This window comes from Panicum virgatum, chromosome 6N (genome assembly GCF_016808335.1).
Source record: "Panicum virgatum strain AP13 chromosome 6N, P.virgatum_v5, whole genome shotgun sequence".
NCBI classification, from domain to species: Eukaryota; Viridiplantae; Streptophyta; class Magnoliopsida; order Poales; family Poaceae; genus Panicum; species Panicum virgatum.
In genome coordinates this window covers 37,718,793-37,740,417 of record NC_053150.1, presented here as the reverse complement: position 1 = coordinate 37,740,417, position 21,625 = coordinate 37,718,793, and the positions used below count along the sequence as shown (strand labels likewise).

The 21,625-nt window shown below is 42.6% G+C and overlaps 3 protein-coding genes across 3 annotated transcripts; 2 read left to right on the top strand and 1 right to left on the bottom strand.

The window, feature by feature from the left end:
* Window positions 1-3,001: 3,001 nt before the first annotated feature.
* On the bottom strand, window positions 3,002-8,993 carry LOC120679937 (probable transcription factor RL9). Its single transcript, XM_039961595.1, has 6 exons — window positions 7,806-8,993; window positions 7,584-7,660; window positions 7,012-7,057; window positions 6,491-6,707; window positions 3,749-3,803; window positions 3,002-3,670 (listed from the first exon to the last, which is right to left on the bottom strand). The coding sequence occupies exons 1-6, from the start codon at window positions 8,635-8,637 to the stop codon at window positions 3,545-3,547; spliced, it is 1,353 nt and encodes a 450-aa protein (XP_039817529.1). The 5' UTR covers window positions 8,638-8,993; the 3' UTR covers window positions 3,002-3,544.
* A 3,982-nt stretch (window positions 8,994-12,975) lies between these two features.
* LOC120678134 lies at window positions 12,976-14,489 on the top strand. Its single transcript, XM_039959289.1, has 4 exons — window positions 12,976-13,513; window positions 13,621-13,702; window positions 14,293-14,377; window positions 14,479-14,489. The coding sequence occupies exons 1-4, from the start codon at window positions 13,215-13,217 to the stop codon at window positions 14,487-14,489; spliced, it is 477 nt and encodes a 158-aa protein (XP_039815223.1). The 5' UTR covers window positions 12,976-13,214.
* Window positions 14,490-14,653: 164 nt separating this feature from the next.
* LOC120679286 (nonsense-mediated mRNA decay protein 2-like) lies at window positions 14,654-16,041 on the top strand. Its single transcript, XM_039960831.1, has 3 exons — window positions 14,654-14,881; window positions 14,959-15,039; window positions 15,579-16,041. The coding sequence occupies exons 1-3, from the start codon at window positions 14,678-14,680 to the stop codon at window positions 15,816-15,818; spliced, it is 525 nt and encodes a 174-aa protein (XP_039816765.1). The 5' UTR covers window positions 14,654-14,677; the 3' UTR covers window positions 15,819-16,041.
* The last annotated feature ends 5,584 nt before the right edge of the window (window positions 16,042-21,625 follow it).

Below are 21,625 nucleotides of genomic sequence, written 5' to 3'. Positions count from 1 at the left end.
ACAGGGTTAAGTAGTTTGATTTTTCTTTGTATGTTATATAACAGTTGCGAAACAAATATCACAACTTATTTACTTATGTGAAAAATAGCAAAAAACCTAACATGATTGCATTGACTATATATGTGCCAAAATAAAATATGTTTTTCCAATAAATTTACAAATTGTGTGGGTGTAAAGAACTTGAGTTGTTGTTTTAATTTACCATGCATATTATATATAAATTTTCTTACCGTTGTTGCAAAGACATCAAGATGTAACATTGAAAGGTACATGTGCTAGTCCTAGAATTTTGAAGGCCATCTAGCGAACTCATCGCGATGGTTCTTCTAGAGTCTAGATGTTATATATAATCATATTATATATATGTTATTTTTTCTTGCAAAATAAAAATAAATAATTGTTATCTTTTTAATTTAACATTTTTTGATAATTATTGGGGAACAATAGTATATTTGTACTTCTAGAATTAATTTGATTATCTTATATTTGCACTCTATAATATCCATTGCTTCTTATAAAAGATACTTCTTTAGGCATTTTGATGCAAAATCATTAAGCACGGTATTGAGATCAATATTGTCCAATATAGCCCTCTCGATGGTGCATATTGCCAAGTCATTTAATCTTTCTTGTGACATAATATTTGATCTCAAATAGTTCTTAAACAACTTCAGTTTCGAGAAATTTGTCACAAGTACAGTTAAGAGGATTCGATAGACAATCAAAATATTTGGATAGCAATCTACAGCCATAACAAACTATTGAATCTCAAGCGCTGACATCAAAGAATCTGGCAAAGTCACTTGCAGCACCTTTAATTCTTGGCCTCTTGAGCTACGATCAAATAGACCGGCTGGTCTGTAGTACATACCTGGGTTTGGTTCCCCTCCTAGCTTGGGCCCTCGGCCATCTCACATGGTGGCCTACCCCTAGGGTCTGCACTGAAAGGTACTTCAAAAAGTTGCTACCTTAGGTACCGAACTTTGAAATCTCTGAGGTCAAAACTTCAAATTTAGTTCTTCTGGTAACATTCCAATGCAAGGACTACAAATCTCTATTTACTCGATAAGAACATGATGAATTGATCTAGCTACTGTAACTGTTAACTCTGCATCTGGAGATCCCACCCTCCGATACTTTTTTTACACAAAAGCTCACACGCAAATTTTTTAAATAACGGTAAAATGGGTGAAAAGGTCACACGGCGATGAATGAGCAACAGCACTATACGCGCCGTGGTCCAAAGCCATCCCCATCTGAACGGTGCCAAAAGGCCCCATGCAAATGAATGTGGCATGGCGCTAGGCAGCAGGGAGGAACGGAGAGAAAGAGAGATCTGACAAAACATTCAAGTGGGCACAGTAACATCACACAGATGCTACACAGAACATGCCTTTATTTCCTTTGTGCTGTTGCCATCTTTTTTTGCCTCTCTCTCTCTCTCTCTCTCTCTCTCTCTCTCTCTTCCTGTGGGCTGTGGTATTGGTTACACAGAGCACAAGAGCCGACAAAGTAAGAGAGAACGATAGAATGACATCAATGAGGGGACAGACAGATATGGACCGCTACTAAAATGATTTTTGCAATCCATTGCTTTATGATTGGGCTGCCTCTCCTTTTGCCATCCTTTTCGTCCTTTCTTGTTTGCACCATTTTTTCCTATTGCGACCTGAAAAGGATAAGAATATATGTGATAGTAATATTTTGTTAATATTCTCTGTTTGGAAGAGGAGGAACGCTCTAGGAAGTTTTGTTCACATTTGTACTCGATCCTAGGGGATTTGGATCACAACACCACCTTTTTGTACTCTTAAAAAAACACCACCTTTTCTATAAAAAATTGAATACTCTCAAGGAGTAGTCTAATTTATTGTTAGTACTCTATATGACTTTAATTTGTGGTTCAGAGTACATGTTGCCAACTTCTGCTCCTTCAACAATCTTTCAAAATCAGTAATACTGTCTTTTTAGGAATAATCTTTCAAAATCAGTAATACTGTGTTTTTTAAAAGCAATAGGTTTGATCTAACTTCAACTCGTAAACCTACCTCTGTTGATGCATATCTGTGACTCACACCCATCTTTTCTTATCACCTAACTCTTGCATAGTTCAACAATATTTCAAGTTTGTTGCATATAGTAGATAAAACCTTCTGTATTTTGTGTGGCTCTCTCTAACATACAGTGCTGGGAAATGATGTGGAGGGTGCTGTATATAGAGACAATACATTGCGTGCAATGAACCGATCTCCTTGGTGCAGAACCATAATGTGCCTTTGCGTTCTTTGTTGGCGCTTATTCGTTTTGTGATTCTTAGGATGGAATCAGGGGTGGATCCAACCAGTGTTCAAAATTTCGCCAAAATTTCGCGAAACTCGTTGATTTCGGCCCCCTCCGAAATTTGAAAATTTCAGAAATAATAATTTAAATATATTTAAAAGTATTTTAAAAATAGTCTAAAACTGAATTTCGGCCGAAATTTCGCGAAATTCGCTGATTTCGGCCATGTCCGAAATTTTTTCTCAAACGAATTTCAAAACCCTAGATCCAACTGTGGGTCTGGGTGGGCTCCAGTCCCTCCTACTGCCGCTGGATCCATGGAGCTCCTCCTAAACCCCTTCTATAATTTTTTGATATGAATACACTGCGAGGAGAGACTAAAGTTGTTTAGAGATAGAAGAAAGCCCCTCCTAATAAATATCCTGGATCCGCCATGGAATCATTATAAAGAATATATATATATACTTGAAAACAATACAACATTTTATGATTTTGTACAAGATATGAAGCTATATGAAACTTTACATCTTGTTTGTACACCCATATGAATGAAGGACACCATGTGTCTCTGCATGTAGTTGCTTTAAATGCGCCAAAAAGTACAAAGTGGATTATTCTCGATAACTTTTGCTACACATAATTATTTTTTTACAATAGTGGACACAACATTAATTGCTAGGAAAAATAAGTTACAAACAATTTTGGGTGCTCTTGGAGGTGTGCAAACCATGTTTCTCCAGTGTTTTATTGCCACACAAACTTACACTGTCTAGAATCATATTACCTTGAACATAAGACTAACACATGTATCACAATAATAATTGTGATGCTCTTAAATATGCATATAGCATTTCTTTTAAATTGGTAGAGTAGTAGAAAATATTAAATAAACTAACTTGAGGATGAAATTATACGAACCCAAAAGAATAAGCATGTGGATACATACGCATCACAAAGCAAAAGGAATAGTATAATCATCATCTGGTTAGATTTCCTTTTTCTTTTCCACATGCCACTGCACCCATCATGATAGACATATATTTTTAGGCTCCCCTCTCTACATTACCCTCATGAACAAACTACCATATATACGTTTGCAAGACTATGATGTGTTCTTCCTGACCAAAACAAAACTAATATCCCATCTTTTGTTTCATTGCATTGCTAAATTTTTGACATTCCAAAGACTGAGCAAAGTATCGTAAGCAGTATAGTTGAAGTGCTGAACTAATCTGCAATGCACATGTATATATAGCTAGCGCTGCTAGTCATGTTCCGGAACATTCCAGTTCGCTCGCCCCAGCGTGAACTCCAGGCTAGGGCTAGGGCAGCTCATTTCATGGTTGGGTACCTGGTGCAAGCCAACTGACCCACAAGCGGGCTCCATATCCTGACCCAAATGAACAATCATATGATTATTTTGTAATGAGAGGTATGATTTGAAGAGAAACAACGAGATTAATGGTACCTCAACTGAACGATGGGTGTCCACATTGCATGCAGCTGGTGGTGGCCATTGATCTCTGAAAAGAAGTTTTGTTTGGAAAATTAATTTGCTGCTAAGGTATATAATAAGTTACATGCAGCAAGCCGTTAGCAAAACGCTAGCTAGTATTACTGATGCTTACTGCTTGTACTGCCGCTACCTTTTGTGCCATGTCCTAAATTCAGACTAGCTAGTCAAGGACAACAATCAACACAAAATGCCTAGGTAGTCGTAGTCATAGGTCACGTGCAGCTCCTTAATTTCTAGCTAGGCAATAGTAGGTCATTAAAAGGGTTACAGTGTTGGCGTACAATTGTGTTTTCATGTCCTGTTTAGATCTTTACCCGTAAACCCCGTAAATACAAAAAAAAACGTCACATCGAATGTTGGGACACATGCATGGAGTACTAAATGAAGTCTATTTACAAAAATTTTTGCATGGATGGGCTGTAAATCGCGAGACGAATCTAATGAACCTACTTAATCTATGATTTACAACAGTGATGCTACAGTAACAATCTGCTAAATATAGATTGATCATAGATTAATTAGCATCATTAGATTCGTCTCGCGATTTACAACCCATCTATGCAAAAAGTTTTGTAAATAGACTTCATTTAGTACTTCAAATTAGCAAGATTCCAACACAAAATTTTTACATGTAAAGAACTAAACATGGCCTCAGTACATGAACAGCTCCAATCTCATGGGAATACGCCTAACTACTACATATTGTGTAGTTCGATTCAGTCATGCATAGATCACCCAATGCAATAGCGTGCATATTTCTAATTCGAAGATGATAATTTTTTTTTGTTCTCACCCTTTTATTTTACTTTATTGTATAGATCGTTAATATTCCTTTTACAGACATAAAGATATCAAACTCTTGTACTTCATGGGCATATCAGATAAGAAAAATAAATGTGACTACACCCTTCATGTACAAATATCGATCTACCACTTTGGGTTACACAAAATTAACATGTTTGAAAATTGAGTGCCAATGTATCTTGAATAATTTAAATGAAATTGTACGTTGAAAATGTTATGAGTGTAGGACTGGATTTGAATTAAAAAGTAGCTTAAAAATACTATAACTTTACTTAGTATAGTTTGCACGTGTACCACAATATATAAATATTAAACTAGTGTCTTGGTGACCATGTCACTATCTTAAACGATAAAACTTTGTGACTAGGGGGGGGGGTAATAAACTAACAAAAAAATTCCTCAAGAAATTCACCAACATCACATCACCTTAGTATTATTACCAATTGTTGCAACATAATTTCCTCTATCCTGCCTATTCATTTTAAGATTTAGTTTCCTTCATATATATGTCATGTTTTATTGCTTCCTCAAAATACCAAGCAGTTGACACTGAGGCAATAACCTGAACTTTCTTTTCAAAAGCTTAGATCAATCCTTTCTTATAACATATTTCAAATTAACTTTATCACTCAATTATTTGCAAAACTCAAATGATTTATTTTTATGTGCACGATGCCATTAAAATAATTACAAAGATTTAAATGCCATCCACACATCTACATATCATATTGATCAATTAATGTTTGTATCATTCTTTTCTAGAAATGACCAACAATATAAATTGCGAATCCTAATTTCCTAGCCTGACCACTTTACTATTTCTTTAACATTAGTATTTCTATTTAAAAATACTACTCTCGTATGTTTTGGTACTGTAGTCATGTAGTATACCTCGTAGAGCTAATTGAGGCAAGCATGCATGTGGCTAGTTTTTTTTAGAAAGAAGCATATGGAATAACACAACCACCACATGTAGTCAAGAAATATGTAGTCTTGGAGCACTTTAATATGTGGGGATGTCTACTGACAGCAAGGGATGGTGGACATATGTACAAATTCACCTGACCGGCACTTCTTTTTTTCCTGAACGCTGACACTTTAGCTGTGGCCATCAGTTATATAGTGACAGCAAATATCATATCATTTTAATCGACATGATATTAATCGACATGCATGCTTTATTTTCCTACTCTTTTCTCCTAACTTGAGAATAAGAATATTCTTTTCTTTTCGAATGAAATAGGGATAACATATCATTTTGGCACTCTTGTTCCTTGCAAAAAAAATAGTATTGGTACTTCTACCGGTTTGTAATCTCATCAAGCAATGTGAGAGGTGAAGAGCACAGCCAGCTAACAAGAATACAAGATGGATGACAAAGTGCTAGACTTCAGATTTGTAGGTGTGCATGTGCATGCAAAGTTGTGACTTTGTGAGAGGTCAAAGGCCCCCCCTGGTCCCTGGAGCTAGCGGCAGGCCGGCAGCGTCGCAGTGATAAGAAAAGGCAAAAGCATTCCTCCTAGCCAGAGAGAAAGATGAGAAGAGGACAAAGCCTAATCCCAAGAAACTACAGTACTAGCACAGGCTCTTCGAGGTGCCATGCTGCTGATCAAGTGAGTCAATCGCTCTCTCTCTCTCTCTCTCTCGCTGTGTGCATGTAGGGCCTAACATCGTTTGAGCTTTAGCCTTCTCAGATCGTACAACTTCTGCTGACAACTTTAAAGTGCAAATAGACTAACAAAGTTCGGGTATTTTTGCTCTTAATAAGATAATTGTGATTGTGATCACGTTATCTTATGATGATAAGCCACTCTCCAGATAAAGAAGCAAATAAACAGTTCAAATTCCCGCAACAACCAGCAGGTGGAACAAGAGCTGAGACGTTCATACCTTGACGAAGCGCCGCTGCGTGCCCGGCCGCCGTCAGAATCCTCAGCCGAGGAGCACTCAACTTCGCCGCCGGCATGGCTCGCTGCGCCCTCCGAGGAGGCGGATTGGTGTGTGGTGAACGGCTGCGGGCTGGCATCCTCGCCGGCTGACGGAGCCTGGCCGGCATCAGGGAGGTCGTCGTCGCCGGAGCCGCAGCCGCCGCCGCAGTCCACTGGACCTAATTGATGTTAAGGAATCACAAAGATGGCTTGACACAGAATTTTTGCCGGAGGAAGAACACGTGATAATTAAGCCTTTGATCAATGGAGAATGTACAATGGAGGTGGCTTAATTTGCTTATTATTAAGGGTGCAAAGAGGTGCACCTAAAGATATCCACCGCTCCTCTTTTATTCAAAAGTTTGTACTAATTTTTCTGAGAGCACAATTTAAAAAATTAGTACAATTTTTTGAACTAAAAAGGCCCGGGGCAAGGGATACCTAAGGGCCACTCATTTGCACCTCTACTTATTATTACCGTACCTGAGGAGGTTTCAGGCTTGTCAGTGCTCTTCACGGTCCTATACATCTGTAAAAGAAGCATCAACAAAAGAATGACCAAGAAATGCATGGCAGCGCGAAACAGAGCACCAAGAAATGTCCAAAGGAAATTGCTATGGCCTCTCTCTCTCCCCCATGTCGCCTGGCTGCTAGCTGAGGGCTAGCTTACAGCTTTGGGGATTGGGCGGCTTGCAGGAGCAGACACGCAATGTATTATTGTGCAATGATGGTACCTTTTTCTCGCACACACGCCCACACATCTCATCTCTCTCTAGACTCTCTCTCTCTAGGCTCTAGCTACTACCTACTAGCTCCCCTTCTCTCTCTAGGGATGGCAGTTTCATGGCTGATCTGCACAATCACATCTGGACTCTCTCTCATTCAGTCTCAGTCACTGAACACATCCATCGGAGTCTGTGCCCAGGCAGCTCAAGATTTGACCTCCTAGCTTGTACATGACCCGAGCCCCCAACAAGAACCAATGCAAGAACAGATGAAGAACACAAAATTGAAGAATTGAAAGAGGAGCGCCCCAACAGAGCTCGCAACTCAACCTGCAAATGGCTCTTCACATGCGCTAGCGTCAGATCCTTCACGTCCATCAGCTCCAGCACCGACTTCGGCGTCGCCCCTGCGTGCCGGAGAGAGGCCAGGCCATGGGAGGAGATTGATGAATCCCGCATGAAATGATCCGAGATTATACGGCCAAGAAAGAAATTGTTTTGGATTATTGTTGGAGCTGATGACTTGATGAGTAATCCGGGGAAGAGACTCACGCTCGTGGCCTCCGAGAAGCTCGACGGCGTGGACGAAGCGCGCGTGGAGGCTGCTCGTCCACCGCATCCGCGGTGCGCGCATGCCGCGCCGGGAGGCCGGGAACTTGGGCATGTAGCGGGCCGAGGCCAGGCTGCCAAAGTGCTGCTGCTGCTGGCGGTGGTGGTGCCCGCCGTAGCCGCGGAACGTGTCGGCGAGCACGCCGTGGAGGTGGAGGCGGCCGGTGCCCGACAGCATCCGGTGGTACGCCGACGGCGAGAGGAACGCCGCCGCGGGGTCGGACGCCGAGGGCGCCACGGCAGGGGGCGTCGTCGTGGAGCGCAGGGATGAGGGCCACGACGAGGCGTGGTAGGGGTTGTAGAGCCCGACCTTTGGGTGGCCCTGGCGGTAGTCGCCGGCGGCGCCTAGAAACGGATGGCCGGCGGCCCGCGGGCTGTTGTAGACGGGCACCCCGTTGATTGGACGCGCCCGCGCCGCCTCCGCCGCGGCGTCAAGCGAGAGCCGCGGCACGGTCACCGGCACGAACGACGCCGCCTCCGCCGTGGCTGCGGAGGAGGGGGACGACGACGAGGAGTAATTTGCCGCCGGCGGGCGCAACCGCCACGGCAGGACGTCCCCGGCCGGCTCCTGCCGCGGCGGCGGCGACAGCGACAGCTCTGTGGACGCCGTGGATCCGTTCAGCCGGCGCCACGGGTCCCCTCCCGCGGCCGGCTGCGCACCTCGCCCCCCAACAGCGGCGCCCAGCCGCCCCGGCGCGGGCGGCGGCGACGCGGCGCTGCTCGGCAGGCTGATGTGCAGCGACAGGTCCGGCGCCGACGCTGCCCGCGCCTCCATAGATGCAGCTAGCCTCTCCGATCCCTAGCTTGGCGGCGGCTAGAGTTAGCGAGTTAGCGTAAGGGATGGAAGAAAGGCAAATGACTAAGTTTCTTGGTGGTGTTCTTGGGAGATGTTTGTTTCTGCTTGCGTCTTTGTGGTGTGTGTATGGTGCCTCTTTTTTTTTTCCTCTCCTTTTTTCTGTGTGTGTTGCTATCAGTATCACAGTAGCGGCTAGCTTAGAGCCAGGGCTTTCTCTCTGCTGTTCGTACCTCTATCTTCCGATCCTCTTGAGATGTCAAGGAAGATGAGATTTTAGGGCAGCTGAATTCAATTGGTTTCTTGTGTTGTCAACTTGTCTTCGTTAGGTTATGGTATTAAAGGGCCGGAGACATGTGGGAAAGAGACTGATCAGATGAGTATAAATACCAACAGTGAGGAGAGAGAGAGAGTATGTCAGGGTCGCTTGTGCGCAGGCACACGAGAAGATGACAACCCTAGCGGCGGGACCACTGCAAGTCAAGATCGAGTGTATTCATGAGTAAAATCACCAAAGCTACACATTCTGTCAAAAATAGCTATCATGAAACTACGTCTACGAAAGACACCTTTTTCACAGTAGGGTTTCCCTAATATTAGTCATTTTATATGTAATTTTTTATAACCATTTTATATGTGGTTGGAAGAGTGGGGAGAGAAGGACAACATTTTGCTTTTCCATGGTGTACCAAAGAACTAGGTTACAACGATATACCCTATGGCTATTAATATGCATTTTTAACTATAAATAATACGTGCCCCTCCTGTGTATTTGAGAAAAAAAGAATATAGGAGTACGATTAACCCGTTCCAAATGGTGGAAAAGTACCATGAAACATGATTGGACGTACTTGTACATTTTCGTTATGCCACTAGCTATTTTATGTTGTTTTCTAGTACCAAACTAGGCAGGAGCGGATCTAGCGTGGGGGCAAGGGGGGCTCAAGTCCCCCTACACCCAGAAACTCCATGGAAAGTAGAGGCAAGGAGGAGGGAGAAGAAGGGGAAAGAAAGGAGGAAGAAGAAGGGAGATGAGCCCCCCAAGGGCAAATCGTGGATCCGCCACTGAAACTAGGGCCACCATTTTTGTCTGTCTTCTTTTGCCCTCTTCTCTCAAGGTGGCAAGATACATGTTGGGGGTAAATTCAATTGTTTTTTTTGTGTGTGTCCACTACTAGAAAAAGTGCCTATAGCACCGGTTACAATCGGTACTAGCCTAGTACCGGGTGGATGACCCGGTACTAAAAGGATCTTTGCACTGCGTCAAAAGAAAATAGGGCGCATTACTGTGGCTAGGATTGGAACCCGTGACCTCTTGCCTCACATGTAGCTCCCTTACTATCTCATGTACACAACTGTTGCGATTGAGGGGAAGATATTTTTCTTTTGAAGTAACTTGTGGAGCACTTTTAGTACCGGGTGGTAAACACCACCCGGTACCAAAGGCTAGACATAGGTACGGGTGGTGTTTTCACCCGGCACTAATGTCTAGTATTTGGTACCGGGTGGTGCTAAAGGATATTTGGACATGCACCTCAAAAGTACAAGAACAAAGCTGACCCAATACTAATGCTAGAATAAGTACCGGGTCATCTTGATCCTGGCACTTTTGAGGTGGACCGATGGCCTCTTTTCTAGTAGTGTGTTTTCAACTTGCCATGGTTAGGTTTGATATTAAGTCTTGAGGCAGATGAGAAACCAGAGATAGATTCAGCTAGGGGTGTAGGGAATGTGACTACTATGAGAAAGGCTAGGTTTGCTTGTGCAAACACATGAGAAAGTGACAGCCCTAGGCCCTAGCAGTATCAAAACAAGTTCTACACTAGAATGGAATTGGCTTGGCGGCCACGGATTACCTTGGCGACCGAGTTTTAGCCGCCAAGGAATATATTGTTTCCTTGGCTGTTTCTAATAATGGCCAAGGAAATATAATTCCATGGCGGATTTTGGAAGCGTCCAAGGAAATTTATAATTACCTTGGCGGTTTTTGTAAACCGCCAAGAAAAATTACAATTTCCTTGGCGCTTTTTTGTTGAACCGCCAAGGAAAGTGCGCTAATATATTTTTGCTAGTGTTATATTACATTTTAATAATTAGTTTTTATCAAATTGAAGCACACCTTAGATACTGTTTTGATCATCTGGCACTAAACTTTAATCCATACTATTTAGATCCAAGGATTAAACTTTAGGTGGGACACAATTAAGTAATATCTTTTTACCGTTGGGTTATTGATGTGCCTATGATTGTGAGTAGTAGTTTGGTCTTTTTCGCAGTTCGCATATTGGTTTAGTCCAAATTAGATGTATTTGAGGACTAATAGACTAAACTTTAGTTAGTTAGGGAGAACTAAACTTTAGTCTACATATTAGTCCACTTGTTTGGATCATGTAATGGACTAAACTTTAGGCCTAAAGTTTAGTACTGGATTCAAACAGACCTCTAAAGTTCTGCAATTATTTAAAAAAATTACATATGATGTACAAATATCATGATGGCATGTGCAGATGATTTTTGCACAACATACGTCATCCTGTTCTTAGTGTTAATACAAGGATAAAATACACATGCAACCATGGAATGAGTGCACATAAGAGTTGTTTTAGTCCTTATATTATAGGTACACATGCAACCATGTTTTACACCATACTCACATCAAGCAAAGTTTGCATTCTAATCATCCCGTGCTCACATCAAGAGGCACATTTATTTAACTATACATGAATAATGCAACTTTTCACAAACGAGGAGTTGCCGATGTTAGTGATCATGTCTAAGATTGTTTTGTATATATTCAGTTATTATTTGGGCTAATATTAATATGTACTAATATCTCTTTATTAATGTTAATTTTTAGCAACATCACTAATAAATAAAAATAAGAAAAAAAACCTTGGCGCACATGAGGAAAAAATAGCCCAACTTAGATTCCCGCTCGTGGCGCACCAATGCGCGGGCTAGCGCGTGGAAGCGCAACCCCAAATTGCCAAGTCCCGCGCAGCGAAAAAACCCTAACTACATCAGACCCCCCCCCCCCGCGCGCGCGGCCGCCCACTGCTTCTTCTCACGCGGGATCCAAAAGCCAGAACCAGCCCCTTCTCCTCCCACGAACCCCCTGCTGCTCGTCACCCCCTTCTCCTCCCACGAGCCCCCTGCTGCTCGTCACCCCTTCTCCTCCTCAAGTCCTCAATCCCCAACCCCCCTCCCCATCTGGCCGGTGATGTGGAGTTGCAGGATGGGGGGGGCCTTCTCCGGCGTCGTGGTGACGGGAGTTCTGCGCCCAAGTGCTGCTGCCCCCAATTCCTGTTCGCCCCTTTGCTGTAATCCAACCCTGGAATGGGTAGGATTGTTTGCTGCTGGTAAGATGTGTTGCATTTTCCACCATGTCTCGAATCACATCCTTTTCCTCTCTTTAATCGAGCTGTTTCTTGGATCTACGAGGTCTGTATTGTGCCCAAGATCTGAAAGTAACATCCCCCCTCTCTATTCCTCCTCTCTGCAGTTCAATCAAGTTTTCCCCCAATTGACAAATTGCAGGATTGCTCATTCGCGTGGCTTCTACTACTCTGGTAACCTCCCAACTATCCTCAAGTAGATTAAAATGTTGTGATTGAAGTTCAATGCAAATGGATTAAAGGGTCAATATGTATATTACTCGTGATTGAAGTTGAGGGAAAAATGTTCAATTAGAAAAAACAATAGATGTGTCGTGATGTCATCTTTGTAGCAGTGAACCTGTAGCAAAACTTTCAGGTTTATCCAAATCCTTGTAATATTGTCATTTTTGTCGATCTATTTGCAACCCAAAATTGAATCTTTTGAAATGTAGTAGTCAGATTTTGGGATTCACCCTTGACTGTTATATTATTATTTGGTTCTGGTATCCCAGAAGACTAGTTTTACTCAGATGTTGTTCTCAAATTTAAAGCAGCACTGTCAGTAGTTAAAATTTGTATAGTTGATGGTATGAATGGTGAAATACCACATGCCCAATAGACGAGGAGTGCCAGGATGACCTGCCTGCAGATCCATCTTATCATCCTAATGATTATTGACCATTTTTTCTTTACTTTAGTTGTTGTACCCACTTTTTGTATGCTCAGACTTGTGTACCTTCAGTAACTGAACACTATTTGTGCTGGAATGTCCATTACATGTGTTGTTGCATGGTCATGTTATGTCCAGAAATTAAAGTGGATGTTGTTTACATCTCCATGCTCCATGTTTTTGTAATTAATATATAAAATATACTAACTGATTTGCTAATAATGCAGGAGATGCATGGCCTTCGACACAAAAAGCTTATGGGTACGCAGGGTGCACGAAGGGGTGGGAGCAAACAAACATGATTCAGCAATGATGGTTTTCAGTCCAACAGAAGCAAGGAAGATCATGCTGGGACATCTAAAAAGGGAAGTGCTGATGGTACTAAATCCAACAGAGTTAACACCAGAAGGGCTGCAGCCCTTGCTACAAGCTCTGAAAGGACCAGTGGTGGTAACTCGAAGACAGCTGCAGGTGATGCCAGCTTGGGTGGCAGTAATGGTGTTAACTCCACAATGGTAGTAGTTGATGGTGACCACTCTGAAAGGACCAGTGCAAATGGTATTAACTGTGAAAGGGTTGCTAATGGTGTTAATTCCCAGCTGAATAGTGCTAGTGAGGGTGGTCAAAGGGTTGCTAATGGTGTTAATTCCCAGCTGAATAGTGCTAGTGAGGGTGGTAACTCTGAAATGAATATTGGATCCAAGCGGAGCCGTGAGGATGCACCAAAGAGAGGGAGGGCAAAGATGTCCCGTACAGAATTGAAAATGGCTCCACGCAGTGGGAAGGTGGAGCTAGAACCCAGAGGTGATCGGTAAGTGTATAATATGAGCTCATATCTGTATAGTACCATAGTTTTTTTACTCTGCTAGTAATTGTAAACATAAAAGTCTTATTAACTTGTGAACTTATTTGTAACAGTCAGTTCAAATATGTTAATATAACCCTAAAGGCCTCAAGTACCCCTCACAATTGGGAGCCATTCTCAAACGCGAGTACCCAGGTATGATAAAGGTCTATGATGATCATGGCACAGTTGTTAAACATCAGCCAGCAGGAGTTCTAGGTAAGTATACTATCTAGCTCTAATTTTTTGTTCACATATCTTATCTGTTTGTCAAACTTAGCCTTGTCCTCGGTGTGCAGAGTTTGTTTACAGTTAATCTGAAACATAGGGCTGCTGCTGCAAGAATATTAGAGGCCTATCTAGTGAAAAGAGTAACTAATATGGTGTACCAACTTCGTTTGGATGCGGTGAAGGTGTACTTTAACAAAAGGAAAGAGGAATGTGATGACATACGAGCACGCACCATTGAACTAACAGAAGAACAATACTTGGCCTCTCAGGTGGAGTGGTGTAATAAGGCAACTTGGGCATGGTTCTCAAAATACTAGGTTAGTGGTGAGTACAAGAGAAAGAGACTGAAAGCCCAAGAGTCATGCATGAATTCTGAAGATATTGCTCAAAATAGAGGAGGTTCACAGAATTTTTCTGAGACACAACAACTCCTGGTACAAGAAATCCTTATCTCTCGTAAGCCATTGAGCTCTACAAAGTTTCTCAAGCACAATTTCTGGTTTCTGATCTTGTAGGAACACAATTTCGGTCCTAAGAAGGGTGGCACTCTAAACACATATGCTGTGATGAAATCTGGATACAAAACTGTAGACAGCACTGGTAGGAGTGTTCCAATACCCAGCCAGAAAGCGCAAAGATGCTTGGTATGTTTTGTTTTATTTATGTGATTACCTTGACTTCATTTCTAACATTGTTGTCAGTTTATCTCTAGTATATAGAAGACCATGTCATGATCAGTTTTATTTCTTAGAAAATCATCTTACATTCTGGTACTTCAAGACTTGCATACAAATATTGTAGCTTGATCATGACAATATGTACCTTTTATTTTAGGATGACTACAAAGAACTAGCTGTAGACGAGAACTCTCGAGATTTGGATGGAAAGGCACTATACACCATGGGAGGTGGCATGAAGCATGGGCGTGTTCCAATTGGTGATGGTGCTGTGGATAAGGAAACTGTTCTAGTACATCGAAAGTCGGTGCCTTTTAAGCCAATCAATCCTAATGATTATGAAAGGGTGCTCAAAGAAAATGAGCAGCTGAAACAGACTAATGAGATACTCCTTGATGAAAATAGTGTCAATCGTGCATTGATCATGGTATTATTTCTTCCACTGCTTGCAGCAAATTATGTGTCCTATGCATGAATCTTGATTTATATGCTTTTCAATTGCAGACAATGTATGCTGATTTTGGAAAAGAACCACCTGCAGAGCTGTTGTCCCGTCTAGCAAGTATTGATGCACGTCGTCACCAGGTTCGAAATTTAACTAAATATTTGTCTGCCCAATTCATATTTTGCATATGGAGGACATTTCTAGGAATTAATATTGTTTGGTGGCAGAATGCCAATATGAGTTGCAGCAGTGAAAAGGTGGATTCCTGTTGATTAGAAATGCCAGTCTTAGATTAATTCCATGGTAAGGTAGCTATGATCAGTTCGACTTGGTTAATTCCCCTTAGTTTTGGTTGGCAAATACATTATAATTCTTGTTCCCGTCTCCTTAAACTTCAACTCTTGTGTTCAAATCGATTATAGCTGAGATCTATTGCTAGGCCCCTCAATTTTAGTTGTTATCTTTTCATTGATTGATCCAACTATTTTGAGTCAATAGAAAAAAGCAACCATTTTCAATCAATAGAAAAAAAACATCTCTATTCTATCTATTTTTGCTGTTTTGGACAGTGGTCCTTTAGTTGCTGCTCCTTGTTTGGCTTGGAATTTGGCTCTGCACCTGATACATGTTGGCTCTCACATGATACGCACTTATTTTGCATGAAATAAAAATTTTGCAGACTGCTGGATCGTCACATGGAGCCTCCCACTCAGTTGATGACAGGCGTGATGAGAGTGACGACGATGACGACAGCTACCATGAAAGCAGCGAAGACGACGACGACGATGATGATGAAGATGATGCGTACTTTGAAGGAAATGTTGATGCCTACTCAGATTACATGAAAGGAGATGTTGATGGTAGGCAAATCATGGAAGGAAATGCTGATGATGAAGAAGCCGTCGAAGGCGATCCATGATAAGCATTGCATTGACATTGACTGTGATATCAAGTCCCCAACTGAAGCCAGCAGCTCCTAGCTACTGACTGCAGGATGTGGTGTTGACTTTTGTCTATTTTGGTAGAGTAACATATGACTCCTAGCTACTGACTGCAGGAGGTGTGTATTTTGTGCATATGGTGATGACATGTATGCATCAAACAGTATAGCCACTTAGATTATATGTAGGCTGCATGATGCATATGGCACACATGCATGTTTGCATGTTTGCCTTACCTATGCAAGATGGACTTGTGATGAACAAATGGATGTTCCAATATGATCTGTATGTCGCTTCTAATATCATATAATCAAAATTGGACCTATTGAATTGTGGCTGTCAACCCATTATTTTGTTATATTATTTTGATTCTTTGAAAACATTTTCTTGGCCAATGTAACAATAGGTGAAACAGAATTAACTTGGCGGTGGCAGGGAGCCAAGAAATTACAATAAACTTGGCGGCTACAACGCCAAGTTAAACCATAATTCCTTGGCTATTAGCGGCCGCCAAGAAAATCAAATAACCTTGCGGCTAATGTCAGCCAAGGAAAGATATTCACTTGGCGAAAAGCATTCGCCAAGAAAAGCAATTTACTTGGCGGTTTTTGACCGCCAAGGAATGTCATTTACTTGTCGGTTTATAGCCGCCATGGAAAATTATATCCTTGGCGGTCATAACATTTTCTTGGCAAGATGAAAGTTTTGCCGTCAATCACATTTGCTTGGCGGACAAACCGCCAAGGAAATGATCCTTGGCGGCCGGCCGCCAAGGATCATTTCCTTGGCGGTTTTTGTATTTTCCTTGGCGGTTTTCGACCGCCAAAGTAATTCCGTTCTGGTGTAGTGTCCAAACTATATTATTGTTTATTTTATTTAGAAAAAAATTTTAGTTTACACCCTTGAGCTATCAAAAAAGTCTGATTCAACCTTCAACAACAAAACCAGAAAAAAGGGTTATCCAACTGACGAAACTGGACAAGTTTGGCTCTTTAGGTGGTTTCAAAGGTAGGTTTTATTTTTATTTTTTAGAAAATAAATTCTAGTTAGATCTAGAAAATCAAAACTAACTCATTTCAAATCAGAAAAATACGAAACTAATAAAAAAATTCTAAAAATGAAAACTATCTATTGTTGTAGTATTCAATATTGTTTATTAAAAAATAATAGGTATAAATATAAGCTAATAAATATTATGAATATAATAAAAATAGATCTAAATAACTAGAGTACCAATAGATAGATACTATTTTAGAAAAATATTGGCACCTATTTCATATTTTTATTTTATTTGAAAATGAATTACTTATAAATTACCCAAATATTTACAATTTTCAAAAAATGAAAAACTGCCTTTGAAACCACCCAAAGCGTCAAAATTGTCCGATTTTGGCAACTGAATGTCCTATGCTATCTGGTTTTGTAGTTGAAGGTTGAAGATCAGACTTTTTCTATAATACAATGATGTAAACTGGACTTTTCCCTTTTATTTATGATTAGGACAAAATTTTGTTTTATCTAGCAATTTGAATAGTTCAAATATAAAGTTCCATAATTCTATCTTCATGTAATATATAGTACTATATGGTATTGGCTACCTTTCTCCATCCAAAATAAAGTGCCCCTTCTTCCTTGTTACTCTAGGTAGCATTAGGTTGACTATAAAAAAACTTGTGATTCGATCATTTCCCTATCAAGCCCTAAGGATTTGCGCTATTCCTGGCCCGAGTATCATCTCCTTCTCCATCTAAGTTCCCCAAGGAGGGATGGAGGATTGTCGGAATGCGACGGTATATATGCACTCGCACGGGTGGGTGTGCGTGAGTGTAGTGCGCAATTGCGTGGTGCGTGTATGTACACATCATCCATGCAATCAGTCTCAAAAGAATGTACCCTATATCTCTTGAATGGGCCGGGGTTTTGGGATTACTAGATGAGTGTGGGGTCGATCTAGTGGCCCCCCTACAAATTAAGATTGTGCCGATGTCTATACGGTTTGATTGATCGATGGATGTGGATACCATGGCGCCCTGGTTGAAGAAAATGCACCAATGCAAATTGATTGTACCTGTTAGGGCTTCAGTTAAACGAAAATGATATATTATTTTTCACACGTTGTCAAACCAGCAAGTACCGCGGTTAATCAGATTTTTCATACCGTATTCCCAACAATAGTAGTATCAGGGATTAATAAAATTCACATTAAATTGTATCTGAATAATCTGAAACTCAGTCTCGTTTGTGGCAGTGGGGCAGCATGATATGGTGATACATTGACGTCAAGGAGTAGCCGCCCTTGCTTGCACAACCTGGCTGCTGATGGAAACTGTCGTCCTCCTGTACCCTGGCGCCGATCGTCCGAATGTCTGCTCGCTTTCAGCTTATTCACTCTTTGACAATGTGTTCCTCATCATGCTAGTACAAATTGGTTAGTACGACGATCAGCAGCAGCAACCAGCAGAATTAATTAAAGAAAGATACGCAGAACAGATTAGTTAAACTGAATGGAAAATGATCCCCAGAGACCCTTTGCGTCCAGAAGCTGCAAGCTCCGGTCGTGCCTGGATCCCCAGAGATTCCGACGACCCATCCTGCTGCGCCGGCGCCGGCCCAGCGACCTTGCTGTCTGCCGGCCCCGCGTGCCCATTTCGCATAGAAAACGGAGGCATATGGATGACTCGGCGACAAGCCCAGCTAGTTTGACTCCGATCCCCTATGCCTTCCGGCTTCCACATGCTTGAAGGTGGCATGTGAGCCCGTATGGTCTGTGATTGAAGTGCAGACCCCAAGGTTACATCACGGCCAGTGCATGTCTTCCTCACGCATTGGAAATTGAACCTCGTGGATTGGGTTGGGCGTCGTCCTTCGATCCCCTATAGCTGGTAGCTAGTGCGGTAGTGCCACACCCTCGATCCGGCCTGTTCGTTACAGTTGAACTGATAACGGGATACCCGTTAGTTCCGTCCTATGTTTGCAAGTGTAGATCAACTGGTCAGATTTCTGTGTTTTGCAAACAAAAGTGCAAGTGGGCCCACGAGCCAGCGCCCTACTAGATCTAGATCCATGACAGCCCAACTAACAAAGATATTGGGACTAACTCAATCCAAAAGACTTGCTTGGTGGGTGAGTACACCCTACCTTATATGTTGCACTCATCTACCATCAGTTTTCAACATGGGACAAAATCTAGCAAAGTTTGATAACATGTCACTAGAGTAGAGAAAGAACAATGTTTCATCTAGATAAAACTTGGGGTGTACTATGTTTACAAAACTTGTAAACTGCTCCAAACTTGCATTGGGGTCAAGTTTTATCCTCCTATCCGACGCATTTTGTGTTAAATGTGATAGCCAGCCTATAAAACTAAAGGAAAATACAATGCATGAGACTAGTTTCAGTGGGGTTTCATAAGAAGTTTCATGGGCACTAAATATTATGTCACATTAGCAAATTTCCTGACATGGCAAAAGCTCATTATCATGAGATTTAATAAAAAATTTCATGCATGGGAGTGAGCCCGGGAGAGACCACCACCATCTTCGTAGCCGGCCGGGCTTTTGGCGACATACCCGGACGTTGGCAATAGCGAGCCAAGCTAGGCGGCATGTATGATATATATAACATAAGAGCATCTCCAGCAGGGTGATTAAATTTGGGTGACTAAATCCTATTTAAGTCATCCACCCCTAACTTTTAGTCACCTATTATTTGTTCCCAACTCTAACAGGAGTGATCAACTCACTCCCTATTATTCATCCTGACATGTGGGTCCACCCTGTCATAGAAACGTCGAACAAACTCCGCTCGCCCCTCCGCGCCCATGCTCTTGCTCTTGACCGCGCGCCTGCCGACGCCGCCCCCGCTCCACCTGCCGGCGCCGTCTCCCAGCGCCGACGCCCCACCCGAACCCTGCAGGCGAGGCAGGCGCCGGCTTGCTCCCTCAGATCCGGCAGGCAGCAGGGAGCAGCACAAAGGGGGCGAGCGAGTCAGCCAGCAGCGCGCAGCAGCAACAACACGAAGCACAGGGCCAAGCAGCAGCTGCGCTTGTGCCTTGACGCAGGGAGTGCAAGCAGCAGAAAGGCTGCCCCTTTTCTTCTTGATCTTGCTGTGTCCGTTTTGCAGTTCCAGGGGCGGTGCGGGGTGGGGGTGGGCTTGCGGATGCCCGCTGCTGGTGCGGCGAGCCGGAGCGGGTGCCGCACCGGCCGCCGGCGGCGGCGGGATCGAGCGCCGCGAGGTCAGGGAAGCTGCAGCACAGGTCGGGAACGGAGGAAAGAAAGAAAAAAATAGTGGGGCTCATTGTTGGCGGCCTAAATAGATGGCCACCAAATTGGGGGGTGGGGGAGAAATTTGGAAGCCCTACCAAAATAGAAGTGTATTTAGAAGGCCTGCTGGAGATCAAATTTTTACATTCACCGTGTAAATATGGATATGGTAGCCCATTTAGTCACCCTGCTGGAGATGCTCTTAGATGAACATTCCTAAATTGCCCACTACTCTCTTCGCACGAGCTAAATAATGCATGCATCGTGTATCTCACGTAAGTGCCCACAGGTACAAAACCGGCGTAGTACTACGTACGTAGGCACCTGCCGTCGACATCGACGTACGTCGTAGACTACTGTTCGTGACCATGAACGACATGTCATCCACAATTAATAATAAATCCTCCCATAGTGTGCAACGAGAGAGATCCTTTTATCAGTTTGCTCTGTAACTGTCACATAACAGTCCAAATAATACCAATCAAATGCAATAATTGCCACTTAACCTCAAACCAGAATTACTGCACTCAACCAGTACACTCAGACCGCCTGCTGTAACCAGGATCGATTACACAGGAACTCTCGCCAAAAGACGAGCACAGATGATTACCGGCAATAAAAGCGTTTAAAGCCATTTACAACCCGAGTTTACAGAAGTACCAACTTAATCTACAGTAAGTGTTTACAAGCTAGTTTTACAATTCAAATCTCAGAGTTCAAACGCAGCGGAAAGTAATTTGGAGTTTAAAACATAATATCAAAATACAATACGATAGATAACGTCGACGACAGAAGACGAGCTTCACATCTTGCCCACTGATGTGAGGCTCACCTGCCCGAACTTCACGGAGAAGACGGGACCCACATGACCGACCAACCCGGAGGAAGTGGTTGACCGATCCACGAGGCGCAGATCTCCTCGAAGTCCTCCGGAATGCATCCTGCTAAAAATATATTACGACAAGCCTGAGTATTCTAATACTCAGCAAGACTTACCCGTCCATGGGTATACTTAGCCCATTATCTAGACATGCAAAGCTGTTTGGCTCTGGAGTTATTTTGCTGAAAAGCTGTTAATATTGAATCCTTACTTTCAATATTTTAGCGTCAATTGAGTTGACCATTATAACTTAGGTTTGCCTAGTTCTCTAGAGCATACATGATTGAACACATTAATCTTTAGTAACATACAACTCCATTCTTCCATTCCAGTCTCATTCCACTTCTTTACTACGATGACCAATGTTCTCATAACCGCGAGTCACGGCGAATCGATCCGATTTAACCTTGCAAGGTGGACCTAACACACACGTCACATATAGGCCCCGTCGGACCCTACGTGGCAACCCTTCACATATGCACACCGAACAGCCGAACTGCCCTGCGACCCGGGACTGCCAGCCCCACCGATACCAACGATGGGTCAGCCATGAGTTTGTATACTAGCTCCACTGGTGAAGATAGTATCAAGTCCACCTACCGGTGCACATATGGTACTGAGCTTACCGGTTTCGACTACCTCC